Source organism: Carcharhinus amblyrhynchos, chromosome 28 (assembly GCF_965287045.1).
Source record: "Carcharhinus amblyrhynchos chromosome 28, sCarAmb.v2.hapA, whole genome shotgun sequence".
NCBI lineage: Eukaryota > Metazoa > Chordata > Chondrichthyes > Carcharhiniformes > Carcharhinidae > Carcharhinus > Carcharhinus amblyrhynchos.
This window is the reverse complement of record NC_137351.1, coordinates 18,997,366-19,020,498: the sequence shown is the minus strand read 5'-3', so window position 1 is coordinate 19,020,498 and position 23,133 is coordinate 18,997,366. Positions and strand designations below refer to the sequence as shown.

At 40.3% G+C, this 23,133-nt stretch overlaps 2 protein-coding genes across 5 annotated transcripts in view; one reads left to right on the top strand and one right to left on the bottom strand.

Annotated features, from left to right (window-relative positions):
* The window catches only part of LOC145359568 (protein FAM227B-like), a 210,687-nt gene that overhangs the window by 29,286 nt on the left and 158,268 nt on the right, over positions 1-23,133 (bottom strand). The window lies entirely within an intron of this gene.
* Positions 14,486-23,133, top strand: part of fgf7 (fibroblast growth factor 7) — a 62,303-nt gene continuing 53,655 nt past the window's right edge. Inside the window, exons 1-2 of the mRNA XM_080214016.1 lie at positions 14,486-14,824; positions 15,415-16,021. Of these exons, the coding sequence (XP_080070142.1) occupies positions 15,733-16,021 (289 nt within the window). The 5' untranslated portion in view covers positions 14,486-14,824; positions 15,415-15,732. The remainder of the gene's footprint in view (positions 14,825-15,414; positions 16,022-23,133) is intronic.

Sequence of the window (23,133 nt, the reverse complement as noted above, 5' to 3'; positions counted from 1 at the left end):
AGAAGGATGACCATGGCTGGGGCCAGAATATCCAAGAGCACTCAATATTTAGAAGGACAGACAAAAAGGGAAAGGAAGTGGGGTGGTGTTGTTACTCAAGGATGAAATCAGTGCAATAATGTGGGAGGATATTGGCCCAGAAAGTCTAGATTTAGAATTAGTCTGGGTGGAACTAAGAAGCAACAAGGGCAGCAACATTAGTGGAAGCTGTCCATAGGCCTCTGAACTGAGAGTAGTAATAAACAGGAAATTCGAGATGCGAGATACATAAAAAGAGAAAGATTAGTGTCTGAAACATGAGAATTTACAACAGAGCATAAGAAAATTGCAGAGCAATTAAACAGCTACTTTAGTTCTGTGTCCACAGGGGAAGACATAAATAACTTCCCAGAAATGCCAAGGAATCAAGGGTGAAAAGGAGGAATTGAAGGAAATTAGTAGTTCTAGAAAAACAATGTTGGAGAGATTGGGGGAAAAGTACCTGGCTATCTAGGATCTAGTAAGGGGAGACAGGGGGTAAGACTCCTGGGTACTGAGGTGGTACTAGGAGGTTGAATCCAGGGTACCATGGCAGGAGACTACAGGGTACTGGGGCAGATTTCCATGGCTTCTTGGAAGAGTGACACAGAGGGAAGGGAATCATGGGGCAGTGGGGTGAGGGTGTGGGAATTCATCATAGACTTACAGTTCCATTCAAATCTGGGAGGAAGGAGGGCTTCTAGGATTGGGATTTTGACAAGGGCAAGGCTAATGAAAAGACATGTCAGTGATCAGGAGTACCCTGCTGCAACTGAGAATGTTCAGCTGTAACTCAATTGACATGTGTGGAGTCAAATTAGTCACACGATTATGCCCACTCAAGCACCGCTTATGTGTGTGAGTGCCACTGATTGCTGCTCAGCATTTAACCCCAAGCACACTGATTTCCACAATGTGTCCATATCATTGGCTGACTGGGCAAACAACTACATTCCCTTAGAGTTGGCAAACACACATTAGCCAAAAAGATCACGCCTAACACTTGGTTGTATATGGAGCTGTGTATTAGCAATTGCCCCCCACCGTAGACCAGGTTGAGCACAGCTTTGAACAATGCCTATGCCTCAACTGAGTAGAGTGGTCAAAGCTGTAGCTACTCGATCACATAGTGTGGGACAAGGGTGGTGTGAGGTTTTGGCCAAGTAGAATGCAAAGTAAAGGCATCAGTAAGGTGGCCAGCACATGAGTCAGTGAAGTCAATGGGCTTTGAATGGCAGCTTCAGCCAATGAATGGGCAAAGAATGATCCTTAGGAGACAAATACTCACTATCAAGTCTCCCTCTTGGATGTTGCACTCTTTAGGCCTCTAGAGTCATCAATGGAATTTCTTCAGGGCTTCTTCTGCTCGACTGCCATTGTCATTGGCAAATCCCTAGTAAAAGCCCTGATTACAGTGAACCTCTGCTGGGATGACAGTGACAAAGCAGGAGAATCATAGAATTGTAGTGGAAGGAGGCCCATCTGCACTGATTCTCCAACAGATCACCGTACCCATCTTACTCAGGCCCATCCCTGTCCTGTCCCCATAACCCCACAAAGTTATCCCACTAATCCCCCTAATCTATACAGATTTGGACACTAAGAGCAATTTAGCATAATCAATCCACCTAACCTGCACATCTTTGGACTGAGAGGGGAAACTGGAGCACCCAGAGGAATTCCACACAGATACAAGGAGGATGTACAAACTCCGCACAGTCACCCAGGGCCAAAATTGAACCGGGGTCCCTAACACTGTGAGGCAGCAGTGCTAACCACTGTGCCACCATGCTGCCCTGAAAAGCCCTGAAGTTCATCCCTGTTATCTTTTTACTGAGAGTTTGTTTTCTGGCTTGAATTACTTGCCTAGAAATGCTGGTAAGAGGCTCTCAGCAAATTGGGCTTTGAGCCTAATCTGCATAAAGTCAACAAGGGCGGCTTGATGCAGATTGCCGGTCAACACCTGGGAACAACTGTCCATCTCCACATTGAGCTGGCCCACAGGTAAGGCTTGGGCATGGTGGGGGTATGAAATCCAGAGGCGAACAAGCCCAGGCTGGCAGCAGCCTGCAGGACTATTGTAGAACTGTAAGTTACATAACTAAGTGCAAGAAGTTACCATTTTGTCTGGTTGGGGTGCAGTGGACAAGAAGAAACTGAGCTTAGCCGGGATGGTTTTTGATAAAATTGGGGCAACATCCTAAAATAGGCATTAGACCATGATCAGTATATTAAAGGAGCCAAAAAAGTGTTTCTGCAAGGCACTTGGACACCGAGAAGTTGTCAGTTCTCAAATGAACATTGCTGGGGGATAGTCTGAAATGGTGGGGTATGTGGCAGGCAGTGTCCATCTCCAGAAGGGGCAACCCAACCAACTCCACTTGATATGCCAACAACATTACCACTGTCAAATTGTCCACCATTGATATCCTGGGATTATCACTGAGCAACCATATTAACTACTGTAGTTGCAAGAGTAAGTCAGAGGCTAGATATTCCACAACTAGTGACTCACCTCCTGACTCTCCAAAGTCTTTCTACCATCCACAAGTATATGTCAGGAATATTGTATAATACTCCCCACATGCCTTCACTAATGCAGCTCCAACATCATTGAAGAAGCTCAACCTCAAGGAATCAACTTCAAAACAGATTAATATACATGTATATTGACTAGCAATATCTAATCACAAATTGCACAAGTTATTTTTCTTTAATTTGAGATGTTTTTCTGAGAGTCTGGCATTGATAGCATTTATAATTCCTAAAATTCTGAATAGAGTCTAGTTTAATTTCTTTATCCCAGAGCCCCAATGGTCTATTTGGCAATCCTGCTTTTGGCATGAGAATCATAATAATCCTGAATTTTCTCTAAAGGCTCTAGCAAAATTCACGATTATAAATTAGCTATGTGAATTCCTTACACATACAATTCTTTAAAAACATGTGCAGAGGTTGGGGTAATAGTCACACAGGGTTTAAAATAGAAAATTTCACATGCTATAAAAAGGACATACTATTGAATTTATTATCATCACATTTGGCTGCCCTCTTCATTTCTGTTGAACTCCTTTTGTGGTTCTGTTAATTCGCATATTCTAATTGCACATTGTCTGTGTAGGGAAAACTTATAGCTGGCAAATGAGACATTGCCTCTCTTTCAGTTAAAGAGAGCACTTCCAAGGTATTTAAGGTCAATCTCACAGGTTCCTCTCTAAACCATATGACAGAATAATAAAAACTGCATCCCCTTTCTGTGCTAGCAAGACTAAGATTGCAAGTGAAGAACACGGTTAAGACAATGGAATTTGGTCAACATAGCCCTTCCAAAACTGAGTCGATGATTTCCAACCCGTGACTTCAGTCCTAAGTGTCGACTTACAAAACGCGTTAAAAATTTTCTGCAGTGAGTCAATTTTTAAACTTTGTCTGAACTCTTTAGGTTGAAAAAATTTGACTTTTCCTGACTTAATAGCCAGAAAATGAGGTGGGGAGGGGGCAGCAAGTCAGATTTGTACTTTTAAAATTTATACCCTTGTATACCTCTTTAAACAAAAGGAGCACCATTCTTTCGCATGTCTCTTCTCACTTTTGAGCTTTTGGAAATCAGGGACAGAAAGTTATGCTAAATCAATTATCCAGCCAAACTGGATTCCAGGTTTGAACGCATTGTAAAATAGTGCAATTTAAGGTCAGTTGGAGTTATTTTCTTACGTTTGCATGAAGGAGTAACAACTCATTTAGGATTGACTGGCATTTGCTAATTTAGATCAAAATGGTCAGAGGCAGCTAACTTATTCTTTACTCCATGCAGAACACCAAACCTTAAATTCCCACTGCAGTGAAAGACTGAAACTAATGGCAAATGTATTGCAGCTGTTCATTAGGGCTTTACAAGGTATTGCATTACAATAACACTGCAGATCCTTCATCATGTTAGTTAGATAATTTATATTTATTCATAATTGAGAATGATGTCCTTGACCTATTACTGGGTTTTATCAAATTCCTGACAGTTAGGTAAAGTGAAAAAAAACGGTATTTAAAATCTGCCTGGAAAGGACTTTCTATGGAAATGTTACCTTTAAAATGCAACCTGTGTGGGATGATGAAAATAAATATTTTAGTGTTAAATATTGTAAGTCATTTCCCATTGTTTGTCATACAGTTTGCAGTTCTTAACAATAATCAGGAAACAAAAATACATATTCTTATTATGGCATGGGCACAGGGGTGGCACAGTGGTTAACACTACTGCCTCACAGCACCAGGAACCCAGGTTCAATTCCCAGCTTGGGTCACTGTCTGTGTGGAGTTTGCACATTCTCCCCATGTCTTGTGGGTTTCCTCCAGGTGCTCCAGTTTCCTCCCACTGTCCAAGGATGTGCAGGTAAGGTTAATTGACCATGCTAAATTGCCCCTTAGTGTCAGGGGGACTAGCAGGGTAAATGGAGTTGCGGGGATGGGACCTGAGTGGGATTGTGGTCGGTGCAGACTCAATGGGCCAAATGGCCTCCTTCTGCACTGTAGGGATTCTGTTCTTCCTATAATTAAAACCACTATGAAGGTTAGCATTTTTCACTTGTCTTGAGCTTTAACATTATACTCTATACGAAGTAATGGGGCACAGATCTTTGGATACCAATAATTGCAAGCTTTTCTAAAGCATAAAGTCTGATATCTTGACCCTGGAATTTATCCAGTTTTAAATCAAAGGGCTATACTAACCATTTACATTGGTAAGAATACATTATTAAATGCCAAATTCTACACTTGGCTTAGTTTTTAATTAGGAATATAAAGAGATATTGATAATTTAGAGATATTTTATAATATTGCAGCTTGAATCAACCTTTGTTCAGTCACTTAGGGTATGAGAACTGAGTTCAGCATTGAAATATATCATCAAAGCACCAGTCTTAGGTTCTGTGCCAAAATGGTCCCACAAATACCTATCTCCCTGGTGAGTTAGACAGGTTACAATTAAAAAGATCTAAATTGTTTACTTAGATGAAAAGCCTAGCAAATAGACAAGCTAATGACAGGCATTTTAGCTGTCTAGGACAATGCTTTATTCTATAGCGCTTTATTCTTACCCAAAAAGTTATAGTGCTCTTGAAAAGAGATTCTTTTTCAAGCAACAAAGAGCCTGCCACAGATGTCATGCTTGGCTTCATTTTTGATAAGTAAATAGGATGAATGGTGAACACTACAGTCGATTTTTAATAGTACTCCAGGAAAATAAGAAAAAATAACAAGATGATTAAATTTTTTTTTTATATAATCAAACACCCTTTCCAGGGGGGAGATATAATCTACCCAGTTGCAGGATTTACCAAAAAGGTAAATCTTTAAAGTAAATTAGAATTGAACTGAGTGGCTATGCCATTCATTGTATTAATGAAATCAAATCACTAAATATATTAAGTTGCTCCTTCTCTACACCCTAGCTGTGACTGTAACACCATGGGCGGGATTTTATGACCTCGCTCAGGTAAGATCGTAAAATCCCGCCCCAGGCCAATGGGGATTTCGCTTCTGGGAACCTCGCCTGCCCTGATTCCGGGGCAGACAAGGTGATAGGGGAGAAGGTGTAAAATATACACTGAAAACCTATGTACTCTATGAATGGTATGCTCTGTCTGTATAGCGCACAGGAGACAATACTTTTCACTGTATACCAATACATGTGACAATAATAAATCAAATAATAATTCAAATCAAATATCAGTGAGGTAGTTTTCAGACCAGGATACTTTTCAGCCTGTGGGATAACATCTATCTAAATAATCTAACATGACAGACCACAGCTCTTTAAATAAATTGCATACTTTATAGTCAATACAGTTATGTGTACAAATCTTCAAAAATAACACAATGAGATTCTGAAATACTTTTAAATATTCAGATTGTAGCATTCACTTATTTTCTGAATATGTATCATGGTCTTTAATATGCAAATGTTAGTGTTAGTACTTAATAAAGCACTTTGCTACCATCTCTAAAATAAGTTCAGAATTTTGTTTTAATGTTACTATTCTCTGTCTTCTGAGACTGAAAATTAGTGAAACATTGAGAAAGATACACGTTTAATACTCCAATCCCTAGGAAAATGCATTTATTGTTTATTCAGGAAACTGCAGTTGAATCTTGCATCAAAATTATTACATCAAGAGTTTTGACTCACCCACAAATAGATTTCTATTTCAGAGGTTGTCAGGTAGCATGCCAATTTTAATGAACTAAACAGATTTACTCAGAGTTAAAGAACTTTGGAACAACAAAGAACAGCTCATTGACACAAACAATGGGCTGGATTTTACAATTCTATGCTGGTGGATTCAAAGGTTGCGGGTGGGGGGTGGGGGTGCGGTGGTGAAGGTATGTAATACACAGTGCTTCAAGTTAAAATTTATTGATTAGTCACAAGTAGGCTGACATTAACACTGCAATTAAGTTATTGTGAAAATCCCCGAGGGGTGGCTTTACTAGCGACTACCCTCTCATTCTGACCTGTTTGAAATATTACAGGGGATGCAGGAGGTGCTGGGGAGATCCATCCACCCTTGGCCCTGTTGAGATCTTTAATTAAATGACCCCTTAAGGGCCTTAGGGGATCTTTACAGTAACTTCACTGTGATGTTAATGTAAGCCTATCGGTGACACTAATAAATAAACTTAAACTTAAAACGCATTTGGCTGCTGCTGGTATTTTGCTCGTGGGGTCTGGCAACTTTAGCTGCCGTTAGGCAAATTAAAAGGGACCTCCCACATGAGCCACTTAGGCCATCCTTGTGAACCAATGGTGGCTCCCTTCAAAGCTTATTTCCACTCTCCCCATTACCACCCTCCTTCTGAACACAGCCCCTCATTGACATCTAACTGGGCTCCTAGCTGGTGGGACTGTCTGTAGTCCCAGCAATGGACACTGTTCCTGCTGGCACTACAGAGTTGTTGGCCAATCTAAAACTGTCTTCAAGATAGGGGTGGAAATTTTACCTTAAAAGAATTAATGCTGCTCCCAGTGTTAAATTACTGTGGGACTGCCAGCAGTGTCATAGGCAAGCTCCAACAATTATTTTAGCTAGGGAGACCAGGGATTGAGGCACCCCCCTTAAATCCAGCCTAATATTTTTATTGATTGAAGCTTTTTAATATGTGAATATAATTTGTGTTTGTCAATAACTAACAACATACAAAAAGGAGATCTGGGAAAAATTAATAAGGTTTAGTCACAAAAGGGGGTCATTCCTCTGTTACTGTAAACATCACTTATAAATTAGATTTTTCTCCCTATGAAATCTTTGAAGTGCCAACATGTAGCATACTTAAAAATTAAGTTTTAAAGTAATGTATACAACAATGACCCAAAGATCAAGACATTTAAAAATCTAGCCAAGAATTAAATTGATCAGGTTATTGATAAAAATTAAACATTCAATAAGCAATTTTATCAATCTTTCCTAAACTGCTCATTCTTTATTTCACTTTCTATACATGGTTTGGCATTGATTTAAATATTCTAACATACACAACCTGCTTCAAACCCTGCATGTCTTGGTAAGAATAGTTCACCCTGACTGGTTAGGAGAGACCATTATCTGCCCTGATCACACAGGTCTCAGTTACCACTTAGAGGGTGATGTGTTGAAATCACCTTCTGATCACAGCAAATCTGGAAAATCTCTAAGAAAGTGTGCAGCTGTATATGTGTAATGAATGGCTGGGGTCATTCATTCACTCCTAATTGTAAAATCTGGACTATTATTTACTAAATAAAAATATATATCACATTGGCATGCAGTCCACGTTAAGATGTCGGGAGGCACAAAACTGAGATGCTATTCTGCTAGTGTTGGTAGGAGGGTGTAACTAGATATGGTAAGTTTACATAGGCAGTGTAATTTATATATGACAGCAAAGAATGACATTTAAAAGTAACGCTTCATAAACAAGAAATGAGTGCAAACAATGGATTCTTAACAACATATGGGTGTAAAATAATACTTTTCAACCTATACTTCGTAATATTATTTTGTTACAAATCAAAATATTGTCTGCTTTGGCTTGTGAATCTTGGTTTTGTGCTCTCATATCTGCCATTTCAAAAAGATATTAATGGTTTTGCATTAAAACTATTAAACGGATTACTACTATAGGGTTTTTGTTAGTCAAGCAGGTTTACATTTCTCCAAGTGAAGTACAGAAAAAGGTACAGATTGCAGGGGCAGAATTTCCCCGTCAGCCCGCCCCAGGAATCATAGTGGGTGAGGAGGAAGATGAGCAGGCTATGCAAAAGTCTGTTGACCTGGGGTGGTGGAAAATCCTGCCCCAAATCTTTAGAGCCATTCATGGGAATTGCTTTTAGGCCACTGCCGAGTGTACACTTCTCAAAAGGCAAATATATTATCTTAATGTTTCAAGACTAGTAATACAGAGAGATGAGTTCAAATCTTGTAGTGTAATGTGTTATATTGGGTTGTTACTGGGTTAATTCTAATTGCTTGATATGTTAATTTATACTGCGCACATTATCACATGAAATGATGCACTTCTCAGATGATTTGGTTTTTCATCCACTCTTGTGGAAGTAGTAAGCCAAAGTAGTAAGATGTGTCCTGTCAAAGTTCCTGTTTCAAATACCTCTGCAGACTCGTTAAGTCTAATGATACCAAGAATATTATATAGTGACAATATGTGAAAATTGGTGATGGAGAAGTCTCTACCATTACCTGAAATTTTTAAGAAGTTTGCAGGCCTCAGCCAGGCAGAAGCATGGCCAAAATTGTACTGGAGATTTGTCAAGTATTGCACTACATCAGACCTCACTGTGAAGGCAAGCAGTGAGCAGTGTAGTCTGCTGTTATGTACAATGGGTGACTGTGCAGATGATGCTTTATCACTAAGGCTATCAATAAGGAAAAAGGATGAGTTGGCTATGGTAAAATGTGTGGGTTTACATGTTGGTGGGCGTAGGTAAGATGTTCTTTCAGACTATTGGTGCAGACTCAATGGGCCAAACGGCCTCCTTAAAAAAAAGTTTGTGTATTAGTCACAAGTAGGCTTATATTAACACCGCAATGAAGTTACTGTGAAAATCCCCTGCTCGCCACACTCCATGCCTGTTCGGGTATATTGAGGGAGAATTTAGCATGGCCAATGCACCTAACCAGCATGTCTTTAGACTGTGGGTGGAAATCGGAGCACCCAGAGGAAACCCATGCAGAGAGGGGGAGAATGTGCAAACTCCACACAAGCAGAGAATCAAACCTGGATCTCTGGTGCTGTGAGGCAGCAGTGCTAGCCACTGTGCTACCGTGCTGCTTCTGCACTATAAGAATTCATAAATATTCACAAAGCTAGATGCAAATAATGGCTTTTGGCAACTATTCCTCGATGAATCCCTAAGTTGCTCACAACCTTCGTTACTCTGGGAGGATTTGCATCAATCTTATCATTTGGCATCACCTCAGAAATTTTTCAGAGGACAATGTCAAGTATCCTAGAAGAACTGGATGAAGTTGTAGATCACATGGATGGTGTGCTAATCCAATGGATCCACTCAGACAGAACATTTCACCAGACTCTGAGCTGTGCAGCGATGACTAGAAGAAACAAGAGCTGCACTCAACAACAAATGCATGATTTCTCAGTAGACTTTCAGATTCCTTAGCATATTGTGGATGCAGTCTGGTGTGAGACTTGATCCACAGGAGACAAAAGCAACCAAGAGGTTTTCAGCTCTGCAGAACATGACCAGGGATTCATGAGTACAGTAAACCGAGTTGGAAAGTTCCTGCCTGACAATGAGTCACTTTACATTGGGACAATACGTGAAGCTGAATTTTGAGCGTGCGTATGCCATGAGCATGGGAGGCGATAGAGTTATTATCACTAGATTATTAATCCAGAAGTTCAGCCAATGTTCTGGGGACCCAGGTTCGAATTTTGTAACGGTAGATGGTGGAATTTGAATTCAATAAAAAAAAAATCTGGAATTAAGAATCTACTGATGGCCATGAAACCATTTTCAGTTGTCGGAAAAACCCATCTGATTCCACTTAGAGAAGGAAATTTGCTGTCCCCATCTGGTCTGACCTACATGTGACTCCAAAGCCACAGCAATGTGGTTGACTCTCAACTGTCCTTGGGCAACTAGGGATGAGCAATAAATGCTGGCCAGCCAGTGATGCCCATGTCCCACAAACTATTTTTGTAAACAGTTCTGAGAGAGTCAGGAAATGAGATTCTCGCTGGTGAGATCTCGTCGCCTGATTTTTTTTCCCCCCACCCTTACCAGTGACATAACATTTAAATGTCTTTTAATATTATTAATGGCCTCCAGCCACATATCACTCATCTCCCACCGCCCCCACCACCTCCGCACTGGAGTGTGGTGGCTAGAGGAATTTCACAGTAACTTCATTGCAGCGTTAACGTAAGCCTTACTTGTGACAATTAAATAAACTCTAAAAAAAAAAGAGGTTTATACCAGCTTTATAAGAACAGGTTGGCAATATGTGCCAGCAGCCAGTGCCAGGGGTGGGTTCTCTGGGGAGTCCCGTGTGGGGATTCTCTTCATGTGGGGGGGGAGGGGTGTGCTGTGAAGGTGATGGAGACTTGCTGATGAGGTGGGAGGAACTTGCCTGAAGCGGAAGGATGGCAATGACTGCACAGGGGAGAATACCCACAATACTGCAGGGAGTGGTATACATGTGTGGTGTGGAGGAGTGGGGTTGCTCCGTGTCTGTGGGGAAGCAGGCAGAGGGGGGAGTGGGATGTGGTCGTAAGGTGGGGGCTGCTTAATTCCAGCACTGATTGGGGCGCTCTTTAAAAATGGCATACCAATCTCTGTGGAGCTGGCCTTGCATAACTTAATTTCTAAAAAAAGGACAGGAATTTACAGAGATGAATATCAATTCCCCACAAATTAGCATTGCTAGGGGAAAAAAAACAAATCCCTTCCTGTCGTGAACCTTCCCATTTAACTTCAAGACAATAGTGAAATTGCTTGCCTTCTACATTATAATGAATTATTCCTGCCACAACAATTTATAGTTGTTAGTTAATGTCATAGAGAATGTGTTAGTGACACAATTTATGGTCCTGAAATGCAATGCCATTCAATCTAAGGAGGCCCGGAACGGGAACAATGAAGCTGCAGAACCTTACTCCAGCAAATAGTGAATTATTCCTGAAGGTTTTTAAAACCCTCTGTCTGCCTTGACAGTAATTTTGTGCATTTCTTGCCATCCACACTTTTGTTCGCATCGCAAGACAAAAGGTTTAAGGATACAAAGCCTCTTGGGCAGTTAGAAGGGAAGTCAATCTTTCAAAAGCAGTTACTTTCAGAAAATATCATTTGAGGTCATTTGAGACATTAAATGCGTAGCATGCTTAAGAGGAAGAGGTGATTTCTGGACACGTGGGTGCGATTTTGAATCCACATTAGCCAAGATGGAGACGTAAACCAAACAGCTTGTAAGAGTCACAGAACGAGATTCTCACTGGTGAGATGTGTTTTCCACATCCCTCGTCTATGAGTGGTGAGGTTTCCACCCAGGAAGGCTAGGGACCTCATTTCAAAAAAGAGTTATAATTTTACATTTCAATAAAGGGCTTCTCTGCATTACCCCCTCACTGAATATCAGACCTCGTTGACATGGTGACATCAGTAAAGTTCACAACGGATTGAAGCAGTCAAGGGAAACCTGCCAGGAGTGCCATGGTAAGTAGAGATCTGAGGGGCGAGAGAGACATGCAGGGTACTGCCCCCTGGGAAGCCCCATTGTCGGGGGCAGGGGTGGTGCAATGCTGTGAGGGGAGTTGTCCTGATGTCTTGGTAGTTGGAGGGGGTGGGGTCACCTTGATGCTTGTGGAAGGGTCTTATATCCATGGGAGGTTCAGAGGGAGTTTAAATGATGTGATACAGCATCATATAACTGTAATGTTATGCAGTATGGAAATAGTAAGGATCTGGCTTTATGTCTATATGTTCCGAAACTGTCATTTTTGGGTTGGGAAACACCTGAGCTCCTGTAGAAAATGGAGGCAAATCATCTGGGTAACTCTCCTGACTGCTGGCTTCAGAGTCTTAAGCAGCAGAACTCTAACCCATTCTGGCAGCTTAGAGAAGTACACAAAGGCTAATTCCGCATGGGGAGCGCATCAGCTGGAGAATCAGGCTTACTGTGTTGCAGCCTTATTTCCAACCAAGCCTTTTTTGAGTGCAACTTCCCATTTGGGTGTGCAGAAACAACCTTGGGAAACTGAAGAATCAAATCAAGCTCCTATATAAAGATTTTTTTTTAAAAAAAGTAAATTTTATTTATTAGTCACAAGTAAGGCTTCCATTAACACTGCAATGAAGTTACTGTGAAACTCCCCTAGTCATCACACTCCAGCGCCTGTTCAGATCAATGCACCTAACCAGCATTTCTTTCAGACTGTGGGAGGAAACCGGAGCACCTGGAAGAAATCCACGCAGACACAGTGAGAACATGCAAACTCCACACAGACAGTGACCCAAGCCAGGAATCGAATCTGGGTCCCTCCTACTGTGAGGCAGCAGTGCCTCACTGTGCTGCCTGGTGTCCTTGCCTAGTGACTTGTGCCAGTCAAAACTTTAAAAGTTTGTGATTGTCTTTTTCCTCACTCAACATAGAACACATATATATGCAACATTTGTTATGACAGTGAAGAAACATGAAATTTCACCCATTGACTGGAGCTGAGTATAAATGTCAGTCATAGAGATATTCTTTAATTCCCGCTATGTTCATCAAACATTCAACCATTGCACTGATAAACATTCATTGTAAGCAGGCAAGTTAAAGCGTACTTGAAATGTTCAAGACGTTTTGAGAATTCAAAATGCTCTCTAAAAGAAGGTTCCTTTGCAGATTGCTAACTCTTCTTCTACTTAATTCTACTATTAATTACAGTATCAATTTCAATATTTTAGCAAAGAAACTTTAGATCTTTTGAGTTCTGTAGTATTTACAACCCAAGGTTTGGATGTGCCATGTTCACATAAAAGAAAAAAAATGAAGGGCGGAGTGTGACATTGTCAAAGGAAATAAAGCTGTGGTGTATTAGAAATTAAACAAAGAGTCTAGTGGATTCCGAAGCTATAACACCGCAGTGTTAGACAGTTGATCAGAAACCATGATTTTATTCCCAGTCCTGAAAAAAAAACCACTCAGATTTCCCCTACAGGGCAGGGTTACTGGGTTGGGTCGTTCAAAGAAAGGAGAGAGAATGTGACAGAGAGGGGTCACTTTTCACATCGTCCATTACTACTTTCTAATAGGTCATGATGGTATCCCTCGAGATGTTTATGGGCTGGTACGCACCAACTTCTCAGTACAAAGCACTTTCCCAAGGGAAGAGATAGGAAAATAGGTTAAAGTGGAAAATTTTGCATGTGTCAAGTGATAAAATGTAATGGAGATAAAAACATTATGCTGTTCTGTTGAAAATTCTACGGAACAGGTACTTACGTTTAGCACAACATGCCGATTTGTTTTTCCAATCACCAATAATTCAATCTATTTTTAAAGCATTTATTAATTTGATTAAAAGTGCAAAATGAAGAGAAGATTTCATTCTGTTAGCATGATTGGCAATTTTACACATTTGAAGTGTATAAATTAACACTTAGTAGGTCTAATTTGCCATGTTGTAGAAGCAATCTAGGGACACTTTTGATCTTACCTGGAGCAATATATCCATCAAACGGACAGAACATTTCAATGCAATGAATAGTTCCAGGCATTCCTCCTTTGGAAGAAAGCCTATAACTCATTTATGCCTGCAGCCCTTATGAGTTATGGGTCTTTCACATTCATAGAAGAATGCCCATAAACTTACTGATACTGCTGAGATAGCCTCTGTTATCAATGATTCACAGTGTTGGTGGTCACTTAGAAATGTTATAGAACTTTCCTTCAAATTGTACGATCAATCTGAGTAGTAATAATTGTGCACCTTCAAAGGTTTTGAACGCAGAAAAAGCAAGTAAAACATTTTCTCACAATACCAGCAACTTCCACACTGAAATTCATCATTAGATATCACACAGACTAATTTCATAGTGCTGATTACAAAGAAATCATCCGGTGGTATAACTTCCTCAACCGCTATTTCACACAAGGGAGCAAAACATTTCACAAGGAATGTGGCAAGTCAAACAATAATTGGCCAATTAAAGATTTAACACCAAAGTTATTTTTTTTGAATGCATTTCAACAAATTGCAGCCCTTAGTGCTGAGATAACATAAAATTGCAAAAAGCACACTGAGTATGAAGGAAGACTTGTACTTTTATATTTTGTAGATTCATTCTTGAATCTTGTTTGCTCCCCAGATGGGAATATATCTGGAGGAACACAGCACATTTTTCTACCATGATTGGAGCGGATCTGAATTACTGAGCAGAGAATAAAGAATTGTGATAGCGTGTGGAAGTACGAAAGACCACTGTGAGTTCAGAGCTCCCTCTGATGACCATGTGGACATCTAACAAAGGGAACCTCACTTTTTCTTTGTTCGTGTATCCAACTGACAGCTGACTGGCTAAGGTCTAATTACTTCCAAGTGAGGTCAGGGAAAGGCATTTATCGAACAGAACTGCACAACAACAGGCTCAAGATGTCCAGAAAATCCCTCTCATGTTAACACTTGATTTATGGAAACAATTATGATTCTGTTGGAATCTTCCTGGACGAGGAAATATCCACGATGATGTGAGGGGAGAAAACAATGGATTTCTTCCATGCACAGTTTGACTTCAACAAAAACAAAAGTAAGTTATATATGCAAATTGTCTATTATATTATTTATACTACATATTTTGCCCTAAGAATTTTTTGAATTATGCTGGCTTGGATTAAACATGTGTGGTTGACATTGAGGTAGTTCTGAATGCTTCCAGCCGGTCTAGACATTGAAGCAAGAATTGGAGTGTGGGGAAACATGGGAAGTTCCATGGAAAACATTTGGTTCACCACATTAAAAAGAGCGGTGATTACTAATGAATGAACGCATACAAGATGACAAGTGTACAGAAGCTTAGGGAATTGATTATGCAACAGTGCTTAGCAGAGTAGTTAAAACAGCAGTGGAGTGCTCGGATGGAACACACACCAAGCTACAAACATCACACTTTTTAATCATACTGAAACTGCAGCATACAGCAGTTATTGAAAAAACAAACTACCTACTGTAATTTTTTGGCTTTACATTTTTTTTTAAACTAGAAACTGGCAACCAACTAGAACTTTTTGAAAAAAAAACTTTGGAATACACCTCCAAAGCTTGTTGCTATGGTTGTAATTTATTTGTAACAGCTGACTGTAATAGCTTGTTAAAGTTAAGTGATACTTCTGCTTGCAGCTTTATTATCGTCAAAGCTCTCTGTACAAAAGGAAGATACTAATAGCAAGGAAGATCAAGACATTCAAGACCACTGCAAACTGATTTGTTTATAGTGGAAATTGACAGTGCATCAGTTCTCTGAAGAAACCCTGGCTCAGCACCATAAACTTTCTTAGGAAAGCTTACACACATTCTAAACTGCTAGTGCCACAAATAAAGAGAGACCCAAGGTCACGGAGTCCAGGCAGAAGCTGAGACCCCAAACTAGCAGCATCGTCTCATTCATACTTTAAATTGCAGTATGTTGTTCATGAGAACCCAGAGCAGTGCACTATAATGCGCAAATGGATGCAAACATGGATCCTGCCAACTCTGTTGTACAGACTATACTTTCATTGTATTCTTCTAGCAGGGAGTGTGTCTTTTGCTTGCAATGACATGACTCCAGACCAACTAGCTGGAAGCGTGAACTGTTCCTCCACTCCTGAGCGACACACCAGAAGTTATGACTACATGGAAGGTGGAGACGTAAGAATAAGGAAACTTTTCTGTCGAACACAGTTTTATCTGAGGATTGATAAAAAGGGCAAAATCAAAGGCACAGTTAATCCCAGCTGCAATTACTGTAAGTAACAATTTAATTAGCTTGGAATATTACATATTAAACAGTTTTAGCATACTAAATGAGTGCATAATTTCAAGTTTACTGGGTCTTATGCAGCAAACTGAGAATTAATCCAAAATCATTTATGTATGCTTGAAACATCTGGTGCTCATTTTTAAATGTGTAGCTCTTAGCGATATGTACTCAGCATATTTTAGTTCTGCTAATGTATTAAGTTGACAGCTGGTAAACGTTCACAAAAATTATCCCTTTTATTCAAACTGACAAGGAACAGAGATATCAGATAACACTTTAGACCGAAGTAAAAATCATTAGTGTTATCTGTTTTTCATGTAAGTTGACGTTTGAAAAGTAGATTACTGGGAAAGTAGAACTTTGTGACATTTCCTTCCTTCAGCCTGTACAGCTTTCAATGCTAGAGCTCCCTCGCGGGAAATTTAAAACAATTTGTACACCAATGTATTGTTCCTATATAACTCCAAAAGTATTTAGTACGCTGAATAATTTTATTTTATACTCAGACTAAATCAGAGACCAGAGCTTGCGTGCCAACTAGAAATAAGTCTTAAATAACTATTTCTAGACATTTTTCTAAAATTATTTACAGGTATTAAGCAATTTACGATTTCTGGAGGTGGTCACAAGGGCAAAATGCTTCAGTTAAAATTGAGTTATGCCTTTCTATTTAATGTTAGCGTTTTAAACTATCTCTAATAGGGATCCCTGCTACAATATGTGCAGTACTACCCGTTCAGCAGCAAGGAGGAGGTGTCGGGATATGAAAATGTAATTGTGTCTGACAGCTGTAACTTTCATAATGCCTTACAAGCATGATGCAGCAGCTCAAGAGTTCCCATACAATAATTCATGACCCAGGAGCATTAACCCCTTGACACAATTATCAGTGCAACACTGCACCCAATACATTCCTAAAAAAGAAACAGCGTGATAAATAGTGCGACAAGTATGAAATGATGCGAATTTGCTAAACGTAGAGAGTGACGACAGGATAGTGAGAAAGAAATGCAAAACAAGCCTAGAAATGAACAATGTTGACATAGAAAGATGAACTATAAAAAGAGGAAAGTAAAATAACAGTTTAAGTTCCCTGTGTCTATTGCTAAACAGAAAACAAAACTGAAGGTGTTTGAAAGAACTGATCATTTTAAAGGGCATTTGAACCTAGTCTCTGACAAACTTCCATCCATTTGTGACTCATGCACTTCTGTTCCAATTACAGATTGTTCAATATTTTTGTAATCATTCTCCTTATTGCTCTCCCTTCCCTCAGCTAACCTCTTGCATCTGACCACTTTTGCCAGTCAGGTGGTTGGTTAAATCCATTAAAACTCCACTAATGTCATCAGTTTCTTATTCAATCTACTAGGATACATGCTTGAGTGTAGCAGGTTAACAAGCCCTTCTTAGCACTTTTTTTATTTGCTCTGCTGATTAGACTGAAATACAAGTCAAACTGGAAATGAATTACAAACATTACAATTATTGCCTTCGTTGAAATTCCAACAAACACCAGCCCAAGTTTGCCAGTCTAAATTATATTTTAATTTTGCTCTACCCCGTTGGCAAAAGTAACACTGCTGAATTTGCTGAAATCAATGATTTAGAACCAGTATTGAACCCAGCTAAAAAATAAAGTGGTGAAACATGACAAACGGTGCACAGGTTGCAAAGTAACAGCAACTGGATCTCATCAACAATTCTCTGTAGTTACAAATGTCATCAGCAGTTAGAAGTTGGTGAGCAGTTTGTGTACTGTATGTGGTTTAATTATGTATTTGCTCTGCTTCTCTGGTATTCAAATCTGATGAAAGCAGGCATTGTACATTTTTCTCACACATTACCAGCACTTCTCCCTCATGGCCTATAAGGTAAAGCCATCATTTAGTGTAGCACTAACCTGAGAGCTCCTAGGTTAGATCAGTGGTGTGTATTAAGTGAGCTGATCTCTATCAGATCAGTGTTAGAGTTATTAGAATTAGTTCCAGTGCTTATAGCAAGGAGAATATCATCCATGCTCCCTTTCCTGTTCCTAGCCTATGACACTTGGAAATAGGTCTGGCATTCTATGTGGAATGATTGGCTCTGATATCCCCATTTTTAGACCAATATAATCAAGGATCCAATTTTAACTAAGTGGATGGGTTTTGATTGAGTTGAAATCTTACCCAAACTGTGTGTGCATGAAAAATGGTCACCGCAGCTAAGCGGACTCAGGACTGGTTTGTACTTGGATGAGAGACCCCACCCGAGAATCCCAGGTGAAGTAGGCTTAGCCACTTGGCGCTGTGGCTTAGTTGGAGAAAGCACTTGTCTCGTAACAGCAGATCCTAAGTTCAAATCTCAGCAGCGTAGCAGTTCATTTGGCCAGTGTATGCGCTTTAAATTGAAACCGTTGGCAACAATGTCACCTTTAAAATATTTCTGATCATCCTGTGTTATTTCTTTACTACTTGGTGAAATTATCTCGTTTGGAATAGGAGTTTTTAAGTCGAGCTGAGATGCCCACACGTAGAAAGAAATAAATTGCTAGTCTCTGCATTTGACAATGTTAATAGATTTAGACACATTGCAAGGAATCAGAGTTACTTGTAACTACGAGGGTGAATTTCCGACCGCGCTGCACCTGGTGCAAATTACGCCAATCCCGAAAAATTGGATTCCATGCCTGGCGCCAAATGGTTTGCAATCATCCTGATTGTGCCTAGAAAGGGCGCATGGCCAATTATCATATTTAAAGTAGTATTAAATGTGCTTAGCCCATTTAATGGCATGTTCTCCCAGCTCCTGGGATCTTGCCAGTTGGGCAGTGCCAGTGTGCCTGGGCCAGTGCCATGGAAGTGGGACCTGAGAAGGGGCTATGAGGTGTTGTGAAGTGGTGGCTGAGTGGGAACCAAGGAGAGTCGTGAAGGAGGGTCATGTAGGGGGCCATGCGGTGGACCCATTGGGAGAGCTCCAATGCCAGTAATCTGTGTCAGGGAGAAGGTGGAGAAACATGGGGCCAATGAGGGGGTGGTCATCCCGATGCTGGTGAGAGGACATAGGGAGTCTCCTGGGTAGACTGGCACAGATTGCTCTTGCCATTATGATAGTAACTTCTTGGGGAAATCATGGCCTATATAACTACACTCCAAAAAGAATCTACCCATTGAGGGGGAAGGGGTGGAAAACTAACCTAATATTTTTCAAAATTTGAATTGTTTAGTGCAGTTTAGCTGGCAGCTACAAGATGAATTGCACTGCAGTTATTAGGCCCCTGAAATGATTATTCTTTTCAGCACAGTGCGATACCCATCAAGTAATCACGGTGGCACAGTGGTTAGCACTGCTGCCTCATGGTGCCAGGGGTCTGGGTTTGATTCCTGGCTAGGGTCACTGTCTGTGTGGAGTCTGCACGTTCTCCCCATATCAGCATGGGTTTCCTCCCACAGAATGAAAAACGTGCTGGTTAGGTGCATTGGCCATGCTAAATTCTCCCTTAAGTGTGCCCAAATAGGTGCCAGAGTGAGGCGACTAGGAGATTTTCACAGTAATAGGAAAAGCTATTTGTCTAAGTTTCTAGATTTAAAGACATTTCCTGTATGTGCTCAATATTGCAGAATACTTTAAAAATACGTATGTGGTAAATATAATAACCATGGTTCGTATTTGGGTTTGCAAGCCTCACACAAGTGCTGTTCTGCATATTAGGTGAATGACAACAGGACATAATCAGCATCAATTGCAGAAAGGAAAAATTGTACTAGGCTACCAGTGCACAAGTCATTGCTTTACCAGAGGCTAATTGGCTCTCTGGTAGCCTTGGCGTGGAAAGGAATTATGAACACTGCCTTTAAACTTCTGTCTTTAACAGAGTTCCCCAGGTGTCAATGTTTTAATGAGAAACCTGGGAACTGGCGAGGCAGTATGTGAGGTATTTCTAGCATTTAGAATAGACTGCCTGAATTGATACAACAGGCAAAAGCAATGCAGTAGCTTCACTGGCATAAGCATAAAGATCTGGCTTAAACACTAGTGCTGCTGCTCCAGTCAGAATCTAATGGGTAGTGAACAAGCCATGTTTACAATATAATGTGGAACATACTCTAAGTCAACTGCTCAGCATAGGTTGTAACTGTACCAAGCTCAAGAGCAAGAGAGCTGGCTTCTTTTCAGCCTGTCAAATAGGTTTTCATAAGAGTAAAACAGCTCAGAAGGAGGCTATTTAACCTCCTTATCGTGCACTAATACATTGGTAGAGCTATCCAATTGATCCCACTTCCCTGCTCTTTCCCCATAGCGTTTCTTTTCTTTCCTTCAAATATTTGTTCAATTCTCTTTTGAATATTACTGTGGAATCTGGTTCCAGCATCCTTTCAGGGCAATGAAATCCAGATTACAGCAACTTTACCTACACACATGGACTACAGCAGTTCAAGAAGGCAGTTCACCAACAGCTTCTGAAAGGCAATAAATTCTGGCCTATCCAGCAATGCCCTCATCACATGAATCAATTTGTAAAAATTGTTGTGTTTAAAAAAAATGTTTTCTCAGGCTACCTCTAGATTTTCTGCCAACCACCTTAAATCTGTGTCCTCGGTTACCGATCCGTCTATCACGGGAAACAATTTCTCTTTAGTTATTCTAACAAACCCATTTGAGATTTTGAACAACTCTATCAAATCTTGTCATAGCCTTCTCTGTTGTATGTAGAGCAACCTCAACTTTCCTGGTATCGCCGCATAACTGAAGTCCCTGATCCCTGGTAACATTCTGGAAACACCCTCTCCATGGTCTTGACAATATTTCTAATATGTGTTGCCCAGAATTAAACACAATTCCCCAGCTGAACCTAACTGGTCTTTTAGCAAAACTTCCTTGTCTTTGCAGTTTTCCCCTGTTAATGAAGCAGGGATTTTATATCTTTGTTAACAGGCTTTTCACCTAGTCCTGCCACCTTCCTGTCAGTTATGGTGCACTAACAGTGGACTAAGCCCTCTTTGAGGATCCATTTCTTTTAAACAGGTTTTGCAGTCATAAATTCTACTTGTTTGCCCTAAAATGTGTAAGGTGTACTTAGAGTCATAGTGCAAATTATTTTTCTACTTAATGGAAATTTGCTGTAGGTATAGAATGGAGGTAGTTAGAAAATAGCATCAACTGTTTCCTCAACGTGGCATTCTTGGCTCTGAAAATGCTACACAATTTGTTCATTTACTTTCAAATTCCGTGATTATCTAAGTACAGTAGTTTCGTTGCCACTTGTCTTTTAGCAAGAATTATCATCAGTGAAAAGACCATAATTTTTGATGATAGCCAGCAGGTTGTGGATGATAAACGTAAATGGACTGTGCACATTTTCCTGAGTAGGTGCTGCACTAAAATGACAAACTTAAATGTTTCTACATTTGAGTCCTTTTGATAAATTTGAGTAAAAGGGTATAAAGGCAGAGCTAGCTAAAATTAACTGGGAAACTAGGTTAAAAGGTAGGACAGTAAAGATGCATGGCAGACTTTTAAAGAGATATTTAATATCTCTCAGCAAGGATTTATCCCAGTAAACAAGAAAAACTCTTTAAGAAGGATGCATCATATGTGGCTAAATGAGAAAGGATAGCATCAGATTGAGAGAAATACCGTGAAAATTGCAAACAGTAGGTCAGAAGATTGGTCAGATTTTAAGATCCAGCAAACAAGGCCAAAAATTAACAGAAGGAGAAAGTAAAGTATGCGAGAAAGCTAACTAGTAATATAAAGAACAGACAATAGGCGTTCATACAAGGAGTTAAATTGGAAAAGAATAACTAGAGCTAGTGTTGGTTGCTTAGAGAGCGAGTCTGGGGAATTAATAATGGACAATAAGGAAATGATGGAGGTGTTGAACAGGTATTTTGTGTCTGCTTTCGCTACTGAAGACTTAGAAAACTTTTCAAAGTTACTTGAAAAGTAAGAAGGGGAGTGAGGAAGTTAAAATAATCCCCATCACCAGGGAAAAGGTGCTCAGAGAACTATTAGACCTAAATGTCGACCGGTTCCCAGGCCTAGATAGCCTGCATCCTAGAATCTTAAAAGAAATGTCTGCAAAGATGATAGATGCATTGTTTATAATCTTCCAAAATTCCTAAACTTCTGGAAGGGTCCCAGTAGTTTGAAAAATGACAAACGTAATGCCTTTATTCAAGAAAGAAGGGAGCAGAAAGAAGGAAACTATAGGCCAGTTAGCCTAACATCTATTACTGATGTTTTGTTGGGTTGTCATTACCCGTGTTGTGCACTGCTTAGTCACTATTAAGCATTCTTGTAGAAGTTACCAAGAAGTATTTATTAAAATTACTGAACTATGTACATATATACAGTAGAGGGTACAGGTATGGAGAGGACTTCATGACTTGTCTATATATGTTGCTACCTATCTCTACATTGCTGACCTAAGCTCTAGGTCAGGTCATTCTTACATCACTGCTGGGCGATACTGCACTCAAATGCTGGTTAACCCAGAATGTCCTGGACCTTTCTACCTCATCTCCCTGCCTACGAGTCTTTATCTCCTGGATATAAACTGACAATAGTTACTTATAGTTTGATTCAAGTCTTGTATTGTCATAGGACTCGTGTACTTAACTTCAGTGTTCTTTCACTTTACAGCTACTCTTAACACTAAGCTCTTTTGGGCGGCATGGTAGCGCAGTGGTTAGCACTGCTGCTTCACAGCTCCAGGGACCTGGGTTCGATACCCGGCTTGGGCCACTGTCTGTATGGAGTTTGCACATTCTCCTCATAGATTTCCTCCGGGTGCTCTGGTTTCCTCCCACAGTCCAAAGATGTGTGGGTTAGGTTGATTGGCCATGCTAAAATTGCCCCTTACTGTCCTGGGATGTGTAGGTTAGAGGGCAAATATGTAGGTATATGGGGATAGGGCCTGGGTGGGATTGTAGTTGGTGCAGACTCAATGGGCCGAAGGGCCTGTTTCTGCACTGTAGGGTTCTATGTTCTATTTCATGATTTGCATTATAATATGAATAGTATGCACTAACATAGTTCATACAACCCCACCACTGCCACTACCACCCTCGCATACCACCTCCCCCCCCAACCCACCCCACACCACCACCACC